Source organism: Mobula hypostoma, chromosome 20, assembly GCF_963921235.1.
Source record: "Mobula hypostoma chromosome 20, sMobHyp1.1, whole genome shotgun sequence".
In the NCBI taxonomy this organism is placed as follows: domain Eukaryota; kingdom Metazoa; phylum Chordata; class Chondrichthyes; order Myliobatiformes; family Myliobatidae; genus Mobula; species Mobula hypostoma.
Genome location: NC_086116.1, coordinates 48,346,606 through 48,366,540, shown reverse-complemented (window position 1 = coordinate 48,366,540; position 19,935 = coordinate 48,346,606). Strand labels below are relative to the sequence as shown.

Below are 19,935 nucleotides of genomic sequence, written 5' to 3'. Positions count from 1 at the left end.
AACTACTCATTAAGAGACTCTCACTTCCTCCTGCTTGAGGAATGTCCCTGACTCATCTCGGTCACGACTCAATCACAAGGTGGAGAAATGAAACAATGAAAAGGGAAAAGTCAGTGTTTCTGTGTTCCAAATTAAAACAGAAATGGTGGAAGTGCTCAGGAGGCAAGGCAGCAAAAGTGGAGAAAATATTCCAGGTCAAATGGCCTTTCATCAGAACACTAAACAAGGTACCCAGAACACCACCCCGATCTCAAGAAATTCTTCGTCGTATTGGTCTTAGAATGCCCTTTCACTTTTTAGTTTAAAATTGACAGCTCACATAACTTTGTTTAAAATTGTACTCAGGCTTGCCTTATCCATTAAAACAAATTCTACACACAAATGAAACACACACTGCCGCTTCTAAAGGTTTCAGACACTGTTTTCCTTCCTGTTCAAAAGGCAGTTTCATCAGTCTCAACTCTCTGGCCTTTGATGCCCAGCAATCATACAGTCACGTAAACTGACACCTCACACTCGCTCCTAACTGAAATTAAAAACTTAGACATGAGGAAAAAATGCTAAAAGGAATCTTTCATGCTCTCACAACTTTTTAAATTTTATAACAAATATTCACTTTAAGCATTTTACATCTGTTCTATTTATATTCCAGGTAATTTGATGTAAATTATTTTATAACACTATATGCCATTTATTCTGGAGGCAATGCTTGCGGACACAGATTGCACACAGAGAATACTTGAAAGATCCTGCGGGCAGAAGAGCTGAATGCCTCTCAGTTCCAGCAAATGAAGTTCAATCCTGAACCCAGGTGCTGCTCATGTGGAGTTTGCATGGTCTCATGACTGAATGGTTTTCCCCAGATGCTCTGACTTCCTCCCACGTTTTAAAGAAACGCAGGTTGAAATGTATATTGTTGCTAGTACGTAGATGAGCAGTAGGGTTTGGGGGAGTTAAGGGGAACTGTGGAGTGGGCGAGATAGGATTGGTGTAGGATTAGTGTAAGTGATTGTAGGTGTGGATTCAGTGGGCCCAGTTCTGAGTTGTATGACTGTGACCTGTCATCTGTACATCTCAGCATCTCTGTTAAATCTCACAGACCTTACATTATGTCAGTAGAGACATAGCCCACATATAAAAGACAGTTTAAAATGCTGGCAATTTAAGGTTAAGAGGCAAATATGAAACACCACTTACCAATATTCCATTGCTCCCGTCTGGATAAAACTGGAAACCCATCAGAACTGCATTGTTTTCCTAATTAAAATAGGTTATCAACATTAGGGACATTCCTCTTTAGTTAATAGTTCACTATTCAAAAAGATATTTTGATAATTACTGCAGCAATTCACTGCCCTCGGTATATTAATATTAATAACTTAACCCTCAAAGCCAGTCATGGCTAGAAGCTCAACTGGACCAGCCACGCAAACGCTGTAACTTCAAGAACAGGTCAGGGACTGGGTACTGTGAGGTAAAAGACTCTCCAGATGACACCCCAAAGTGTTTCCACCATCTACAGAACACAAGTCAGGAGTATGGTGGAGGTGCAGTTCTAACAGCTCTCAAATTAGACACAATACACCCTGCCGGACCAGCACCTCAACAACCTCACAGACATTTACCCTCTCCACCACTGGTGCACGGGGCCATTGCAACGTGCGCCTTCTACAATATGCACTGCAGCCTGCTGCACATTGCAAGACTGCAAGCTGAGACACCAAGCAAGGCCTGCATAGCAGACACGAAGAACACCATTACCAACAGGTTTCACTCCAAGTCACACAATGCATTAACTTGAAAATAGGTCACAGTCCTTGCTACGTCTCAGTCTTGGAAATCCATACTCACTAGCACTACAGAGATACCTTCACCAGAACCACTGCACAGTAGCTCACCATTATGTCCCTGGGGGCAATTCTTGCCAGCCCTTCCGGTGATACCCAAGTGCCGAGAAACAAACAAACTAAAGGAAAGGTGCCTAATTTGTGAAACTGCCCCGCCGTGCATTCAAATTTCAAGTAAAGCTTGTTCGTTAGGTCGTGCAAGGATTAGCATAATTGTATTATTCTGTTCATTCCGGAGCCGAGTGTTCAATTCCGGCGCCATCTGTAAGGAGTTTGCACGTTCTCCCCGCGAACCACGTAGGTTTCCCCTGGGTGCTCGGATTTCCACCCACAGTCCAAAGAGGTACCAGTTAGTAGATTAATTGGTCATGGTAAATAGTCTTGTCATTAGGCTACTGTTAAATAGGTGGGTTGCTGAGCCGTGTGGCTCGTTGGGCCGAAAAGCCTGTTCCACACTCTGTCTCCAAATAAATATTGCTGTTTCTATGCAATATTAATACCATAAGACCGTCAGATAGAAGGGCAGAATTAGGCCATTTGGCCCATCGAGTCTGCTCCACCATTTCATCATGGCTGATGCAATTTTCCTCTCAGCCCCTGTCTCACGCCTTCTCCATGCCCTGAAATTAGCACAGACAACTAATGGACTGCCTTCAGACGATGCTATTGATGACTGCCTCCTCCAAATTTTCATTTTCATTGTAACATTCAAGATGATTGTTGATATCTTCAAATTCTTCTTAATTCCTAACTTGTTGAAGTTGTGAAATTGTTTCATTTTAACTCCCAGTCGTTTCTGGCATCTCTAAGCCAGAATAATGGTTGAAACTGCAGTGAGCAAAACAGTTCTGAATTGTCTTACTGCTTATTTCTCACCAACTATCCAAGACAAAAAAAAAATCACTGCTTTGTGAACACAAACACATTTATCTCTTAGCACCATTTCTCGCTCTTCATTTAGTTTGCTTAGTATTTGTATGTTTGCTCATACTCTAAAATAAATTATGGTTAGAATTAAGACTGCCCGTCATTCCCGACTCCCAGAAGAATCCCGAGGATCAGAAAATAAACAAAGATCAATAATTTTGCCTCCCCGGGCACCTACCACTCTGTATACAGTATTTTTTTTTATTTCTCAGAATATCTCCTTTAAGGTTTCCCCTCTCATTTTATCCCCTCAAGTATTTGACATTTCCTCCCTGGGGGGGAATCTCTGATTATCTATCCTATCTACACCTCTCATAATATTATATACCTCCATTCGGTTGCCCCGTTAACTTCTGATCTTCCAGAAAAAGCAATTCCAATTTGAACAACTTCTTTCTGGAGTAATACGCACCGATCCAGGCAACATCCTGACAAATGGCTGCTGAAGGCGAGAAGGAGAAGGTTCAGAAGGAGATTTACGAGGCAAGTGTTTTTCTTAAAACACAGAAAGTGATAGATGCCTGGAAAGTGCTGGGGGGGGTGGTGATAATGATGTTTAAGAGACATTTAGACAGGCACATGAATATGCAGGAAGTGAAGGAATATGGATCAAGTTTGGGCAGATGGATTAGTTTAATTATTCGCACAGACATTATAGGCCTAAGTGCTTGTTGCTGTGCTGTTGTGTGTTCAAATCTCACCATGGGTCCCGTGTCATTTAATCTTCTGGACCTGCTGATTATGAGTGACCTTGTCAAATGCTTTACCATAATCCACCTCCTGCCCTACACTCAGCAATCATCACCACCTTCTGAAATAAAAATCCCCACATAAACCATGCTGAATATCACCAATAGGCCATTGCACGCACATCCAATCCCTACAAATCTTCTCCACTAAGTTCCCTACCACTGGCATAAGAATCACTGGCTATAAAATGTCCTGGTTTGCCCCCACTGCCTTTCTTCAATAAAAGAACAATGATGGCTATTCTGCAGTCTTCTGGTACCTTACTCATGCTAAGGAGGATGCAAGGATCTCAATCAAGCCCCAGAAATCCTCTCCCTTGCTTCCCTCCAACACCTCTTCCTCCTCGATATTTACATGTCCTAGAATTTTCACTATTCGATGCAAAAGGAGTCCATATGTGTACGTTGAAGAAAAGCGTTATTCATTGTTGTGTCCTTTTTATTACCCCTCAGATAAAACCAAAACCAATTTATTTGCTCATACATGCTGCTGCTGGAATATTCAAGATTCAAGAATTTTTAATGTCATTTCCAGTACACAAATGTAAAGGAGAACAAAATAATTGTTACTCCAGATCTGATGCAGCAGGAAAAAAACACAGTAAGATTAAAAGACACTAATAATAAAAACACAATAAAAATAAATTCAAATACATAATCAACTAATGAAACATATATTCTGCACTTTTGTTCATACTAATGTTTGTTTATTTTTAGTATTCAATGAACTGGTGACTTATCATTTTCTTTACCTTTTCAAGAATACAGAACAGCCTCTGTGCTTCTGCATCCCATTGTGCCCACAAAAAGTCTTCAGCCACAATCTCTTTGGGAAGATGGTCTGGATTCTGAATTGTCTAAAGTAAATTATAAAAAAGTACATGTTGCCTGAAAACACTTTTGATAAGAGAAACTAAGTTAAAGGTTCAATTAAACACCTGGCTGTTGTCATAACCAAAAAAGAGACCAAAAAAGAAGTTAGTTTTATGTTGCAAGATGCAACACCTACTCTTTCACCTCAAGCTGAATGCATTTGGTGTGCACAACACATTCTCCTCTGAGGAGCTAAATACAGATTAAGTATCCATATTGCAAAGAACATGAGCTTCCTGTTGCCTGCATATTGCACACTTACAGTCTATCCGTGGTCTCCTGCACTGTTAGAGTAGCAGTGCGATCACTTCAGTAAGATGTTCTCCTATGGGTTTGTCTACTGGTGGGTCCTCGGGTGGCTGCAGGGGCTGATCCAGAACCCACATTTTCTGGTGCAGTGTTGACATGAGTAAGTGGTGGTTGTGGTTAGTGATTGGAGCTTTTGTTTGTTCAGAATCTCCTTTCACAGCTGCCACTTGTTCTCTGTGGCACAGCAGAGGTCGCTCTCATCTCCTTCTTGATCAGATTTCCACCAGGTGCATCTATTGAGTGCAATGTCTTCCTGGTTTTTACGTATAATGTTGAATTTCTTCAGGCTTATTTTGATGTTATCTTTGAAGTATTTGCTTTGCCCACCAAAGGCTCACTGACCTTCCTGGGAGTAAAGGGTCTTTTTGGGGAGACATGAGGTAGCCACCTGGATGACATGACCAATCCATTGGAGTTGGTGTTGCTTTATCACACTGGAGATGCTGTTCATGTTGCCCTCCTCCAGTACACGGGTGTTAGTGAGTCTGCTCTTCCAGATGGTCCTTCGTAGGGTTCTTTGGTGGTATTGTCCCAGGGCTTTCAGGTGCCTACTGCAGGTGGTCCATGATTCAGTTCCATACAGTAATGTAGGAAGGATGACTGCTCTGTAGATTAAAAGTTTTGTTTGGACCTGTAGGTCATGGTCTTCAAAGACTCTTTTCCTTAATCTTGTATAGGCTCCACCAGCACTCCTCAAGTGGAGGTTGGTCACTGGGTTGATGTCTGCTTTTGAGGAGAGAATGCTGCCAAGGTAGGGGAAGTGTACTGTTTTGTAACTCCAGAACATACAACTATTTGCAAGAAAAAGACAGGAGCACAGGAGACAGTGTTTTGGTTCATTTTTAATTTAAGACATGCAAGTATGACATGGTGCTGTAATGACTGAAATGGTACTGGTTGAAATGTTTTACACCCCAAACCAGATTCAAGGCCTCTCTGTCAATCTGTGTGTACTATTTCTCTGCAGCAGTAAGGGAACATGGTGCAAAGGCTATGGGGGGGGGGGGGTGGTTCACGCCCATTACTCATAGCATGTGATAATGACTACATCTATATCATAAGGTGAGGCATCAAAGGCAAGCATCACTGGATGATGTGAATCATAATGTGTGAGTACAGTGTCTGATGTCACCATTTACTTTAACATTAAGAAAGCCACTTCACACTGCTTTGTCCAATACCATTTCTTCCCGATTGGTAGTGATGAGTTCAAAGACAGAAACACAGTAATGAGGTTTGGCAGGCACCTGTTCAGGTAATTGAAAAATCCTAAAAAGGACCACAACTGCTCACTTGTGCAAACTTATGTATCAATGGTGTGACCACTGTAAGCGATGCTTGGTTTAAAGAATTCACACTTGTTGCGTTGTGCTCTGAACCCATCTTCTAATCTTTTTTACACAGCCTTGAGATTTTGGAGATGTTCCTTGTCATCCTCACTGGTAACAATGATGTCATCCAGGTAACACTGAGTACCTGAGCAGCCTTGCAGCACCTGGTCCATAGCTTGCTGCCGGAGTGCAGGTGTAGATGCTATTTCAAAAATGAGCCTATTATAGTGATAAGGCCCTTTGTGAGTGTTATAGTGAGAAACACTTTGGACTCTTCTTCCATCTCCATCTGTAGGTACAGCTTGAATTGATAGACATACTTCAGAGAGCTGCTGTCTACAACACATTACACTTCCTCATGTCATCCACTAGAGTGTGACAATACAAATAAAATGTACCTGTATTTTAAAAATCACATGCATAATAATAACCTTGAAAGTCTATCCAAATTTTTCAATTAGAGCAAGTACTGTGGTTAGATTACTCTCTGAAAACTCCTTGGTAACCATTTCTAAATTCAAGCAGAGCTTGATTGCATTTCACAATTTAAACACATTGTTCAGCCACACAAGTATATTAGAAAGCAACTTCTGAAGCAGATTGTATGACTTCACTTTAAAGAAGTCAAACTCTGCTTTGCCCCACTTTCTCCCTAAAGCAAGTTTTGGCTGCACTATACAACATTCACGTACTTAGTGAGTCTAATATATCAACTTACCACTTTGTAACCTTCTTCAACAACCACTCTTATATGAATATATTCAATATCTAAACACAAAACAAAGCTAATTTTAGAATGTCCACTATCTTATGGATATGCACAGGTAAAACAAACAGTGCTTGGATCAGATCGGAAGAAAGCATGATTTTTTTTTGGAGTAGCACGAAAATATGGCATTCAGGTACTTCAATGGAGACACTTGCTGCAGTGATGTATCCGACTGTAAAACATTCACTATTGTCCCTTATAGTTGTGCCACAGCAGAGGTTATATTTTTTAAATTATATTAGAAAAAAATAAGATACAATCATAATCACTCTGTTGTTTAGATCAGCAGGATTTAATTGACTGAAAATTACCAGGTGAATTTACAAATGCCCTGGTTGCTTTCAAACTGGAGGGCCATAGTGGTGCAGTAATTAGTACTGCTCCAGTGACCCAGGTTTGATCCTTACCTTGGGTGTGCCCTGTATGGAGGTTGCACAATCTCCATGATTATACAAATTTTCATTTAAGTGCCGTGATCTCCCCCATGATCTGAAGGACATGTGGGTAGGTTAAATAGCTAATATAAATTATTGTTAGTGCAGCAATATTTAGAGTAACAAGAGATCTGATGGACATATGAGAGGAAACGGTTGCAGAGAAATGAGAGGGAATAGATCTGATGAAAATGCTCCAAGAACTGCCAAATTCGAAGGGCTGAATGATCCCCTTTTATGTCAGAAGGAAAATATGAGAAAATACAGAATGTGCCAATGGATGCCCCTCAGCTACTCCATGACATCTTCCATTCAACCCTTTGTCCCAAAAGCAAGATCAACCTCATCGACCCAACTCTCTACCAATTGTGACTATTCCTTTCAGTGCCAATAACAATCCCAAAATATTACTCACAAAATAATCTGCAGAAGCTGGGGTCAAAGCAACACTCACAACACGCTGGAGGAACGCAGCATCCGTGGAAAAGATCGGTGGACGTTTCGGGCCGGAACCCTTCGTCAGGACTGTAGAGGGAAGGGGCAGAGGCCCTATAAAGAAGGTGGGGGGAGGGTGGGAAGGAGAAGGCTGGTAGGTTGCAGGTGAAAAACCAGTAAGGGGAAAGATAAAGGGGTGGGGGACGGGAGGCAGGGAGGTGATAGGCAGGAAAGGTGAAGAAGAAATAGGGGAAAACACAATGGGTAGTAGAAGGAGGCGGAACCATGAGGGAGGTGATAGGCAGCTGGAGGAGGGGGCAGAGTGAAATAGGGATAGAGGAAGGGAGGGGGAGGGAATTACTGGAAGTTGGAGAATTCTATGTTCATACCAAGGGGCTGGAGACTACCTAGACGATATATGAGATGTTGCTTCTCCAACCTGAGTCTAGCCTCATCATGGCAGTAGAGGAGGCCATGTATGGACATATCTGAATGGGAGTGGGAAGCAGAGTTGAAGTGGGTGGCTACTGGGAGATCCTGTCTGTTGTGGCGGACGTATGAACAGAGAATTCTCCAACTTCCGGTAATTCCCTCCCCCTCCTTTCCTCTATCCCTATGTCACTCTTCCCCCTCCCCCAGCTGCCTATCACCTCCCTCATGGTTCCGCCTCCTTCTACTACCCATTGTGTTTTCCCCTATTCCTTCTTCACCTTTCCTGCCTATCACCTCCCTGCTTCCCCTCCCCCACCCCTTTATCTTTCCCCTTACTGGTTTTTCACCTGGAACCTACCAGCCTTCTCCTTCTCACCCTCCCCCCACCTTCCTTATAGGGCCTCTACCCCTTCCCTCTACAGTCCTGACGAAGGGTTCTGGCCCGAAATGTCGACCGATCTTTTCCACAGATGCTGCCCGACCTGCTGAGTTCCTCCAGCGTGTTGTGAGTGTTGCCCAAAATATTACTGACATTCTTGGCTATCCACCTGGGCGCTGGGAAGAAAATGTATTTCTAAATACCAGGCCTACAATCTCCCCCACTACTCTCACTTTCCAAATATTGACGAAGAGATGTGGACCACTTGCTTGGACAAATGCAATACCATCCAGAGGGACTGCAATATGTTGATGCATTATAACCCTAATTACTCCCCTTTTTAAAGTAAAATAATCAATCATATAGCTTACATCCATCTTCTGAAACTATGAGCAGGTGGCTTTCAGGCAACAGCTTTGAATCTGAATCAGAATCTTGATAGAGAAACTGTAAAAATATATTAAAAGATTGTAAAGTTTCCAGACATTATTTTTAGAGAGCTGATGCATCTGATTAGTGGCAGAGAAATATAGTTTCAGAATGCAAATAACGAACCTTCCAAACGTCAAACGGAACCATATGAAAAGCGTCCTTCACTTCAACACTAAATAAGGACTATATACTCTATTCCTTCAATTTAGGCTATTTTGAACATCTTTCAAGGTTAGCTTGAATTGAACATCAATCCTAAATGTAAAAGATGTTTCAGTTCTTTGTAGGTATATATGAACAAGATATACGCACTGACACTAATTTACAATCAGATTACTTCCCTCACTTACCTCATTCATCACCTGTGAAATAACAATCAGGTCAGAGTATTTTGCTAATTTCTCTCCGAATTGGATTGCCTCAACTAGAAGAACATTTCAGTCAGCAATAACTGGCTTTAGTGATTCTGGACTAGATGGTGGAGAGGAAAAAGAAACAAATGCAGAAAAAGTAGATGATGCTTTCAAGTGCTAATTGCTATTCTTGCAATAATGTGTAATGGTGTAGAACAGGCAAGGACTGGATTAAGTTAAATTGGTGCCTGAATTCACATGTTTGGGAATATATCCAAGGACAGCTTGTGGCATAATGTTACTATTTCCTCCTGCCAGTCAGTAATCTTCTATTCATGTCGGTATGTATCTTTCCTGTATTACCATTCGTAATATAATATTAGTAAAGAAATGATTATCACAGGAACTAAAGCGGTTTACGTTCACACCCTTCGGGGGAGTAACACACAGAAAATGCTAGAAAAGCAACTGATGAAGGGTCTTGGCCCAAAGCGTCGACTGTACCCTTTTCCATAGATGCTGCCTGGCCTGCTGAGTTCCTCCAACATTTTGTGTGTGTTGCTCGGTTTTCCAGCATCTGCCGATTTTCGCTCATTTGTGAAGGACAGTAACATTATGTTTTCATCTCCACACCCAAAATCTTATTCACAACTTCAAACTTTCTAAGCAAATTTTAGGAGTTTCCAAAAAAGAGCTCTGCTTCAAAATACATCACAGAAGAGACAATATAACATCTCCAGTATAAATCTCATTTGTACCTACTGAGTGCATCCAGCATTTTGTTCCTGCCCTTCTTAAGCAAACCAGATCAGCAAAACCAACTAATATAGAAGTTTCTGTGATAATTCTTGGCAATCTCAGCCAAAGCTTTCACTAAAATACCAGCTGTCTGCTGACCCAATTATTGCAAAGGCTGACCCAGAAATGGAATTTCATGTAGAGCTGAGTGGTGGCATCAAATAACACTCAGCTCTGAACAATGGGCTGACAAGCCACTTGCAAATGAAATGCAAATTATGCCTTATATATCAAAGGAGTGTCAGTGGATATTGTTTACTTGGATTTTCATTAAGCCTTTGTCAAGGGTACCACACACACGACACTGCTAAACAAGAATCCGTGGTATTACAGGAAAGATGCCAGCAAGGATAGAAAATTACTGACTGGCACGAGGAAAAGAGTGGGAATAAAGGGGACATTTTCTGGTTGGCTGCCAGTGACTAGGGGTGTTCCGCAGGGGTTGGTGTTGCGACCGCTTCTTTTCATGTTATATGTCAGTGATTTTGATAACAGATCCATGTCTTTGTTACCAAGACTGCGGACAACACGAAGATAGGTGGAGCAACAGGTAGTATTACGGAAACAGGAAAGACTTAAACAGATTAGGAGAATGAGCAAAGAAGTGGCAGATGGAATATCAAGTAGGGATCTGCATGGTCATGCACTTTGGTAGAAGGAATAAAGGCATAGCCTATTCTCTAAATGGAGAGAAAATCCAAAATTCAGAGGTGCAAGGGGACTTGGGAGTCCTTGTACAAGATTCCCTGAAGGTTAACTTCCAGTTTGAGCTGGTGGGAAGGAAGACAAATGCTTTCATTTCAAGAGGACTAGAATATAAAAGCAAGGAAGTAATGCTGAGATTTATAAGGCATTGGTCAGACTGTACTTGGGATGCTCTGAGCAATTTTGGGCCCCTTTTCTAAGAAAGGATGTGCTGGCATTGGAGAGGGACCAGAGGAAGCTCGTGAAAATGATCCTGGGAATGAAAGGGTTAACGTGTGAGGTGTGCTTGATAGCTCTGGTCCAGTACTCACCGGAGTTTAGAAGAATGAGGAGAATATCTCATTGAAACCTATTGAATATTGAAAGCGGATGTGGAAAGAAAGTTTCATATAGTGGGGCGAGGGGGGCAGGAGTCTAGTATCAGAAGGCACGGCCTCGGAATACATCCCTTTAGAACAGAGATGATGAGTTTCTTTAGCCAGAGGGTGGTGAGCCTGTGGAATTCATTGCCACAGATGGCTATGGAGGCCAAGTCTTTGGGTATATTTAAAGCAGAGTAAGGGCATCAAAGGTTATTGAGAAAAGGTAGGAAAGTGAGGTTAGAAGGGATAATGAATCAGCCATGAATGGTGAAGCGGACTCTATAGTGTACTTAAATACTCCAGTGATATTTGAGTGATGTTGTCAATATATTGTTTTATTAAACATTCTTTGTTGTTCATATATTTTATTATGGGTTATATGTAAAAGTATGTGAATGGCAACGTCATCACACCACCATGTCATATGCGCACATCCCACTCAAAGTAAAAATAAAACAAAGACACGTTCTTCTGGGTTCCTGTTTTGTGTTTTGGAGTTACAAAACATAACAGTGGTGACAAGTTTTAAGCAAACCCAAGATGACTGTTAATATTGAATATTAACAGTGAGACCATCAAGTTAAAAAAAGCGCAACACATGGAGACAGTCGAGTTTTTTAAAATAAAAGGAAGAAAACAGACAAATTTAGGGGTTCATTAACAGTGAATACCAGTTGATAATCATAAATAAAGAACAACAGAAATGGCTGACTACATCAGAAAGAAGAGATAGTCAGAGATTTGAAAGTGGGAGGGGGAGGGGGAGATCCGAAATGATAGGAGAAGACAGGAGGGGGAGGGATGGAGCTAAGAGCTGGAAAGTTGATTGGTAAAAGGGATACAAGGCTGGTGAAGGGAGAGAATCATGGGACGGGAGGCCTGGGGAGGAAAAAAGGGGGAGGGGAACAACTTGCAGATATTTCCTCTTATTTACCCCTCGATCATGACCCCACTAAGGAGCACCACGCCATTGTCTCCAACACCATCACCAACCTTATCAGCTCTGGGGATCTCCCATCCACTTCCACTAACCTTATAGTTCCCACACCCCGCACTTCCTGTTTCTACTTCCTACCCAAGATCCACAAACCTGCCTGTCCAGGTAAACCCATTGTTTCAGCTTGCTCCTGCCCCACTGAACTCACTTCTGCATACCTGTGTGTCACTGCATCACTGCATACCTCGACACCGTTTTATCCCCCCTTGTTCAATCCCTTCCCACCTATGTTCGTGACACTTCTCACGCTCTGAATTTTTTCAATGATTTTAAGTTCCCTGGCCCCCACCGCTTTATTTTCACCATGGATGTCCAGTCCCTACATACCTCCATCCCCCACCAGGAAGGTCTCAAAGCTCTCCGCTTCTTTTTGCATTCCAGACCTAACCAGTTCCCCTCTACCACCACCCTGCTCCGTCTAGCAGAATTGGTCCTTACTCTTAATAATTTCTCCTTTGGCTCCTCCCACTTCCTCCAAACTAAAGGTGTAGCTATGGGCACCATGGGCCCGTATGGGTCCTAGCTATGCCTGCCTTTTTGTTGGCTTTGTGGAACAATCTATGTTCCAAGCCTATACTGGTATCTGTCCCCCACTTTTCCTACACTACATCGACAACTGCATTGGTGCTGCTTCCTGCACGCATGCTGAGCTCGTTGACTTCATTTACTTTGCCTCCAACTTTCACCCTGCCCTCAAATTTACCTGGTCCATTTCCGACACCTCCCTCCCCTTTCTTGATCTTTCTGTCTCTATCTCTGGAGACAGCTTATCTACTGATGTCTACTATAAGCCTACGGACTCTCACAGCTAGCTGGACTATGCCTCTTCCCACCCTATCTCTTGCAAAAATGCCATCCCCTTCCCGCAATTCCTCCATCTCTGCCGCATCTGCTCTCAGGATGAGGCTTTTCATTCCAGGACGAGGGAGATGTCCTCCTTTTTTAAAGAAAGGGGCTTCCCTTCCTCCACTATCAACTCTGCTCTTAAACGCATCTCCTCCATTTCACGTACATCTGCTCTCACTCCATCCTCCCGCCACCCCACTAGGGATAGGGTTCCCCGGTCCTCACCTACCACTCCACTAGCTTCTGGGACTAACATATTATTCTCTGTAACTTCCGCCACCTCCAACGGGATCCCACCACTAAGCACATCTTTCCCTCCCCCCTCCTCTGCTTTCTGCAGGGATCACTCCCTACACAACTCCCTTGTCCATTCGTCCCCTCATCCCTTCCCACCGATCTCCCTCCTGGCACTTATCCTTGTAAGCGGAACAAGTGCTACACATGCCCTTACACTTCCTCCCTCACCACCTCCCTCAGGGCCCCAGACAGTCCTTCCAGGTGAGGCGACACTTCACCTGTGAGTCGGCTGGGGTGATATACTGCGTCCAGCGCTCCTGGTGCAGCCTTCTATATATTGGCGAGACCCGATGCAGACTGGGAGACTGTTTCGCTGAACACCTACACTCTGTCCGCCAGAGAAAGCAGGATCTCCCAGTGGCCACACATTTTAATTCCACATCCCATTCCCATTCTGATATGGCTATCCATGGCCTCCTCTACCGTCAAGATGAAGCCATACTCAAGTTGGAGGAACAACACCTTATATTTCATCTGGGTAGCCTCTAACCTGATGGCATGAACATTGACTTCTCTAACCTCCATCAATGCCCCTCCCCCCTTCTTACCCCATCCCTTATTTATTTATTTATTCTCCCCCCCCCCCTCTTTTTTGTCCCTCTCACTATATCCTCCTCTGGTGCTCCCCTCCCCCTCTCCCCCCGGCCAGGCCTCCCGTCCCATGATCCTCTCCCTTCTCCAGCCTTGTATCCCTTTAGCCAATCAACTTTCCAGCTCTTGGCTCCATCCCTCTCCCTCCTGTCTCCTCCTATCATTTCGGATCTCCCCCTCCCCCTCCCCCTTTCAAATCTCTTACTAGCTCTTCCTTCAGTTAGTCCTGACGAAGGGTCTCGGCCTGAAACGTCAACTGTACCTCTTCCTACAGATGCTGCCTGGCCTGCTGATCCACCAGCATTTTGTGTGTGTTGCTTGAATTTCCAGCATCTGCAGATTTCCTCATGTTTTCGTTTTTAAAGAGACAAGCAATACGGCTGACACCAGAACTGATATGCAAATCGATTAAAGTGGAATAGGACACTGGCATGGAAGTTTCAGTCATTTCACAAAATGAGTTGAATGGCATTTCAAAGATACTGAACTGAAACCGACACATACCATTTGTAATAAAGTAGCCAGTGAGCTAGATCACATGGAGGCTGAAGGAATCCTTTCCAAGGTTGAGTGGCAGTCCCAGTCCCAGTAGCTAAGAAGGATGGGTCTGTCAGTATCAGTGGTGATCTTACAGCCACCATCAACCCAGAACTGAAAGCAGATCAATACCCTCTGCCCAGAATAGAGGATATCTTTGCAAACCTTTCTGGAGGAAAGCTCTTCAGCAAAATTGACTTAGCTGAGGATTACTTACATATGAAGATGAAAGAAGAATCGAAAGTGTTTCTCACCATAAGCATTTACAAAGGGTTTTAAAAAGGCTGTCCAGGCACTTTGACATCATCAACATCTGATAACAACAGGTGGCTTTCAAAAAGTTAAAGGAAATGGTGACATTAGACATTGCACTCGCACCATTATGATCTACACCACCCAGTGAAGCTTGCCTGCGATGCCTCACCTCATGGTATTTGTGCAGTCGTGTCACATATTATGAGTGATGGAAGTGAAAGTCTTGGCATCACGTTGCCTTACTGCTGCAGCGAAATATTACGCACAGATTGACTGAGACGCCCTGAGTCAGGTTTGGCATGTAAAATGTTTCAACCAGTACTTATATTGGAGAAAGTTTATCCTCATTCCTGATCATCTACCACTAGAGTCCATTGTCAATCCACAGAAGGGTGTTCACTAACAGCAGTAGCACGAATGTAGAGGTGGGCTCTGTTTCTTGGAGGACACAATTAAAACATCAAATTCAAGAGGACCACTAACCATGGAAATACTGAAGGACTATCTGGTTTACCCTTGGGAAAGGAAATATATGAAAAGTTTGCAAAACAGGACATTCCCTTTGATGTATTCTCCTTACTGCAAATTGAAAGTCTCTCCATTATGGCAGAAATGATCGAAAGGGAAACCAGAAAAGACCCCACAGTGTCTCAGGTCTACACTGCAACTCAAAATGGCTGGAGTGCGCAGCAGAAATTTCAATTGCCTCATTTTTACCAGTGCCAGGATGTATGTTGGTTGCCTTGTGTGGGGATTGAGAGTTGTTGTACCATCCACACAGAGAGCTAAAGTGTTGGAGGAGCTACATGTGAGTCATCTCGGCACGGTCAAAACGAAAGTGTTGGCTTGAAGCTTTGTCTGGTGGCCTAGGATAGATCAGCAGAACGAACAGCTTGCCAAGCACTGTTCCGGATGCCAACGCATGCAGAAGAAAGATACCCAAAGCTGTCAGAACCATTTCCTGCAGTCCCAGAGTCATCTTCTACAACCACAATGGAGGCAGCCCTAGAACCTGAAATCGTTTCACAGTCACAACTTTCTCCTGCCAAGCAGAGTGATTCAAACACCTCCCCCCATTGTCAGGAAAGACATTATCCCACATGAGTAACTAACCCTCCACAGTGGTTAATCCTTAAGTTCTAAAAGTTTAAAACTTATTATGCTGTGGGTGTCTACATTGTAATTATATTACATAGTATGCTACATATGGGCACGTGGCCAAGTGGTTAAGGCATTGGACTCGCGACCTGAAGGTTGTGAGTTCGAGCCCCAGCCGAGGCAACGTGTTGTCCTTGAGCTAGGTACTTAATCACACATTGCTCTGCGACAACACCGGTGCTAAGCTGTATGGGTCCTAATGCCCTTCCCTTGGACAACATTGGTGTCGTGGAGAGGGGAGACTTGCAGCGTGGGCAACTGCTGGTCTTCCATACAACCTTGCCCAGGCCTGCGCCCTGGAGAGTGAAGACTTTCCAGGCGCAGATCCATGGTCTCCCAAGGCTAACGGATGCCTTCTAAATACTACGTATATATGTATACAATTTGAGATGTATTCTATATTGAGTTGGAGTTTATAACTGATGAGGGAGGGAGTGTCATGTATTTAATATTTCAGTAATATTTGAGTAATCTTGTACATTGTTTGATTAAGAATTATTTATAGAATTATTGACAGATTACTGAATGCGAGCATTTTCTGCCATATTACAATTGTAATATTAAACATGCACAAGTCCAGTTCAAGTATCAGCGTTTTTTATCCATATTATGTGACCATATCGTAACACAAGGGTGACAGACATGTCCTTTGGATACAGGCAGTTCCAAACGGAATCTGGCATTTAGGGTTGCACATTGCATTGTAGATGAAAATTCACTATCTTCTGTCATGCAAGTGATAGAGATTTGGGCCTGGATCCTACAGCAATCTCTCGCTGGTGGATATCTATTTCGATCTGAGCAATGATGCCAATCAGATATTGCAGAAGGACTGCACGAGCACAAAGACAGTACCAAGCAGATCACATTTTAAATCATAATAGTTTCATCACAAAAAATCAGATGGAGAACAGCAAGGTAAAATTCCCATGGAACATTTTGGAAAACAGGCCACAGCATAGGTAAAGGAATAAAGATGTAACAAGTCATCTAAAATTCCTTACTCTGCAATCTCATGCACAAATAATAGCACCACAAAAATCTATTGTAGACCAATGATGACAAACTACCAAAGCTCAAGCCTGAGTGTCAAAGTGAAACCCAAGAACAACTGAAATCATACCCAGGACAAACAGAGTCTATGGAATAAAACAACAAAGCCTGAACTTTAAAAAATATTTTTTTATGTCTGTTCCTAAAAATATCTTTCCAGTCTGGTTTTGAAAATAGAAGGTAATACGGAATTTTCCATGCTATTTACAACTTGGAAACATTATCAATACACCATCAATGCCAAGTCTACCCTGGTTCTCTCCACCTCAAAGTTCAAATTTATTATTAAGGTATGTAGATGTTACCATATATTAACTTGAGATTTGTTTTCTTGCAGGCATTCACAGAAAATGTTACAACAGAACTTATCAAAAACTGTACATAAGCAGACCAAGACTGATAAACGACCAATGTGTAAAAGACGATAAATTATGCAAATAATACTGAGAACATGAGTTGTAGAGTATTTGAAAATGAGTCTGGAGGTTGTAGAATCAATTCAGAATAGTGGTGATTGAAGTTATCCCCACCTTTCAGGAGCCTGATGGCTGCAGGGTAATAGTTGTTTCTGAACCTGGTGGTGTGGGACCTGAGGCTTCTGTACTTTTTGCCCAACAGTAGTACTGAGAAGATGGCATGGCCTGGATGGTGGGATGGGGGGGTTCTTGGATGACGGATGCTGCTTTCTTGTGGCAGTGCTGCATGTAAATGCACTCTATGGTGGGAAGGGCTTTCACTGCGATAGGCTGGGCTGTACCCACCACTGGAAGCACACTGTCACCAAAAGACTTAGATGGTTGAAGTCAACAGCTCATTCCAAAGGATTAAGGCTAATCCTACCTTGGCCTCAGCAGCAAATTCGCATTTTTCCCCATATCCCTTGACTCACCAGCTATCAATTTCCATTGTGAACGTATTCTCTGACTCCTCGTCCACAGGAAAAATTGTCAAGACTCTCAAAAGAATGGGAAACAGGATTTTTCTGAAATCACCTCCAATTCTAGATACTCCTCTAGGAAATGTGTCCACCCGATCAATACCCGACAGAATATTTCATGTTTCAATTAGATCAAATCTCATTCTCCTATAGGTACAATCTGCTCAGTCTTGAAGAAGGGTCTTGGCCCGGTACACCAGCTGTTTATTCATTTCCTTAGATGCTGCCTGACCTGCTGAGTTCCTCCAGTATTTTGTGTTTGTGTTGCTCTGGATTTCCAGCATCTGCAGACTTATCTCATATTTGTGATTATCTGCTCAACCTTCCTATAAATGTCAAGTCCTTTATCCCATGAATCAATCTTCTCTACATTACTTCCAATGCAAAGGTACCCTTCCTTAAAAAGTAGACAACAAAACTGTAATTTGTAATCCAAATAGGGTCCATTACCCAGCAGAAGGCACATCAAACCTCATTACTGTTGCAATCCATAACCCTTGCAATAAAGACCAACATTCCATTAGTCTTACTTATCAGCTGCTGTACATGTGCAGTACGTTTACGGTTCATGCTTCATATAATTGAAACGCCAAATTTCTTTCTGCTGCGACATTCTGTGGTATCACTCCTCTTAAATAATAAGCTACTTTCTCATTCTTCCTTCCAAAGAGGTTAACCTCACATCTTACATTGCATTTCATCTGACAACTTCTTTCCCGCTCATTTAAACTATCTACATCCTTTACACCATCTCTGTCATCTCCTCATAACTTGTTAATTCACGCGTTCCTGTGTCATCAGTAGTTATGGCTTCAATAGATTAAATGCCTTGAGAGGTCGGTCATGGCTGGAATCAACACCTGTCCCAGGAAGGACCTGGACCCACTGCAGTTTGCCTTTCGCCACAATAGGTCTTCAGCAGATGCGATCTCAATGGCTCTCCACGCAGCCTTTGATCACCTGGACAATGCAAATACCTATGTCCGGATGCTTTTATTGACTATAACTCAGCATTTTAACACCACCATTCCTACGGTCCTGATCAAAAAGCTGCAGAGTCTAGGCCTCTGTAGCTCCCTCTTTAACTGGATCCTCGACTTCCTAACTGTGCTGATTGGTAATAACATCTCCACCTTGCTGCCAATCAACACTTGTGCACCACAGGGCTGTGTGCTTAGCCCACTGCTCTACTCTCTCTACACCTATGACTGTGTGGATAAGCACAGCTCAAATGCCATCTACAAATTTGCTGATGATACAACCATTGTTGGCAGAATTTCAGATGGTGACAAAAGGGCATACAGGAGTGAGATATACCAGTTAGTTGAGTGGTACCACAACAACAGCCTTGCACTCTGCATCACTAAGACCAAAGAGCTGACTGTGTGCTCCAGAAAGGGTAAGACGAGGGAACACAAACCAATCTTCATAGACAGCTCTACACACCATCCTTACACACCTGGAGAAGAGGAATGCTTATGTGAGAATTCTGTTCTTGGACTACAGTTCAGCATTCAACACCATAATTCCCTCCAGGCTTGACAAGAAGCTCAGAGACCTCGGCCTTCACCCTGCCTTGTGTAGCTGGATCCTGGACTTCCTGTCAGATCGCCGGCAGGTGGTAAGAATGGGCTCCCTCACCTCTGACCCTCAACACAGGTGCCCCTCAGGTACTAAGCCCCCTCCTTTACCCTCTGTATATGTATGACTGTGTCGCCATCCACAGCTCTAACCTGTTAATTAAATTTGCTGACAACACTACACTGATTGGCCTAATCTCAAATAATAATGAGGCAGCCTACAGAGAAGAAGTCATCAGCCTGACACAGTGGTGTCAAGAAAACAACCTCTCCCTCAACGTTGCAAAAACAAAGGAGCTGATTGTTGACTACAGGAGGAATGGAGACAGGCTAGCTCCTATTGACATCAATGGATCTGGGGTTGAGAGGGTGAACAGCTTTAAATTCCTCGGCATAAACATCACCAAGGATCTCATGTGCTCTGTACATACCGGCTGTGCAGTGACAAAGGCAAGCCAGCAGCTATATTTCATTAGGAGTGTGAGAAGACTTGATTTGTCAACTAAAACACTCAAAACTTCTACGACTGTAACGTGGACAGCACTCTGA

At 43.0% G+C, this 19,935-nt stretch overlaps 1 protein-coding gene across 5 annotated transcripts in view; it reads right to left on the bottom strand.

The window, feature by feature from the left end:
• The window catches only part of gsap (gamma-secretase activating protein), a 91,988-nt gene that overhangs the window by 53,752 nt on the left and 18,301 nt on the right, over positions 1 to 19,935 (bottom strand). For 4 of the 5 annotated variants that reach the window (XM_063072828.1, XM_063072829.1, XM_063072826.1 and 1 more), the window contains 4 exons: positions 8,857 to 8,932; positions 6,755 to 6,804; positions 4,276 to 4,380; positions 1,198 to 1,257 (listed from right to left, as the gene is read on the bottom strand). In XM_063072828.1, coding sequence (XP_062928898.1) covers positions 1,198 to 1,257; positions 4,276 to 4,380; positions 6,755 to 6,804; positions 8,857 to 8,932 — 291 coding nt within the window. The remainder of the gene's footprint in view (positions 1 to 1,197; positions 1,258 to 4,275; positions 4,381 to 6,754; positions 6,805 to 8,856; positions 8,933 to 19,935) is intronic. The other variant, XM_063072827.1, reaches the window with a different exon arrangement.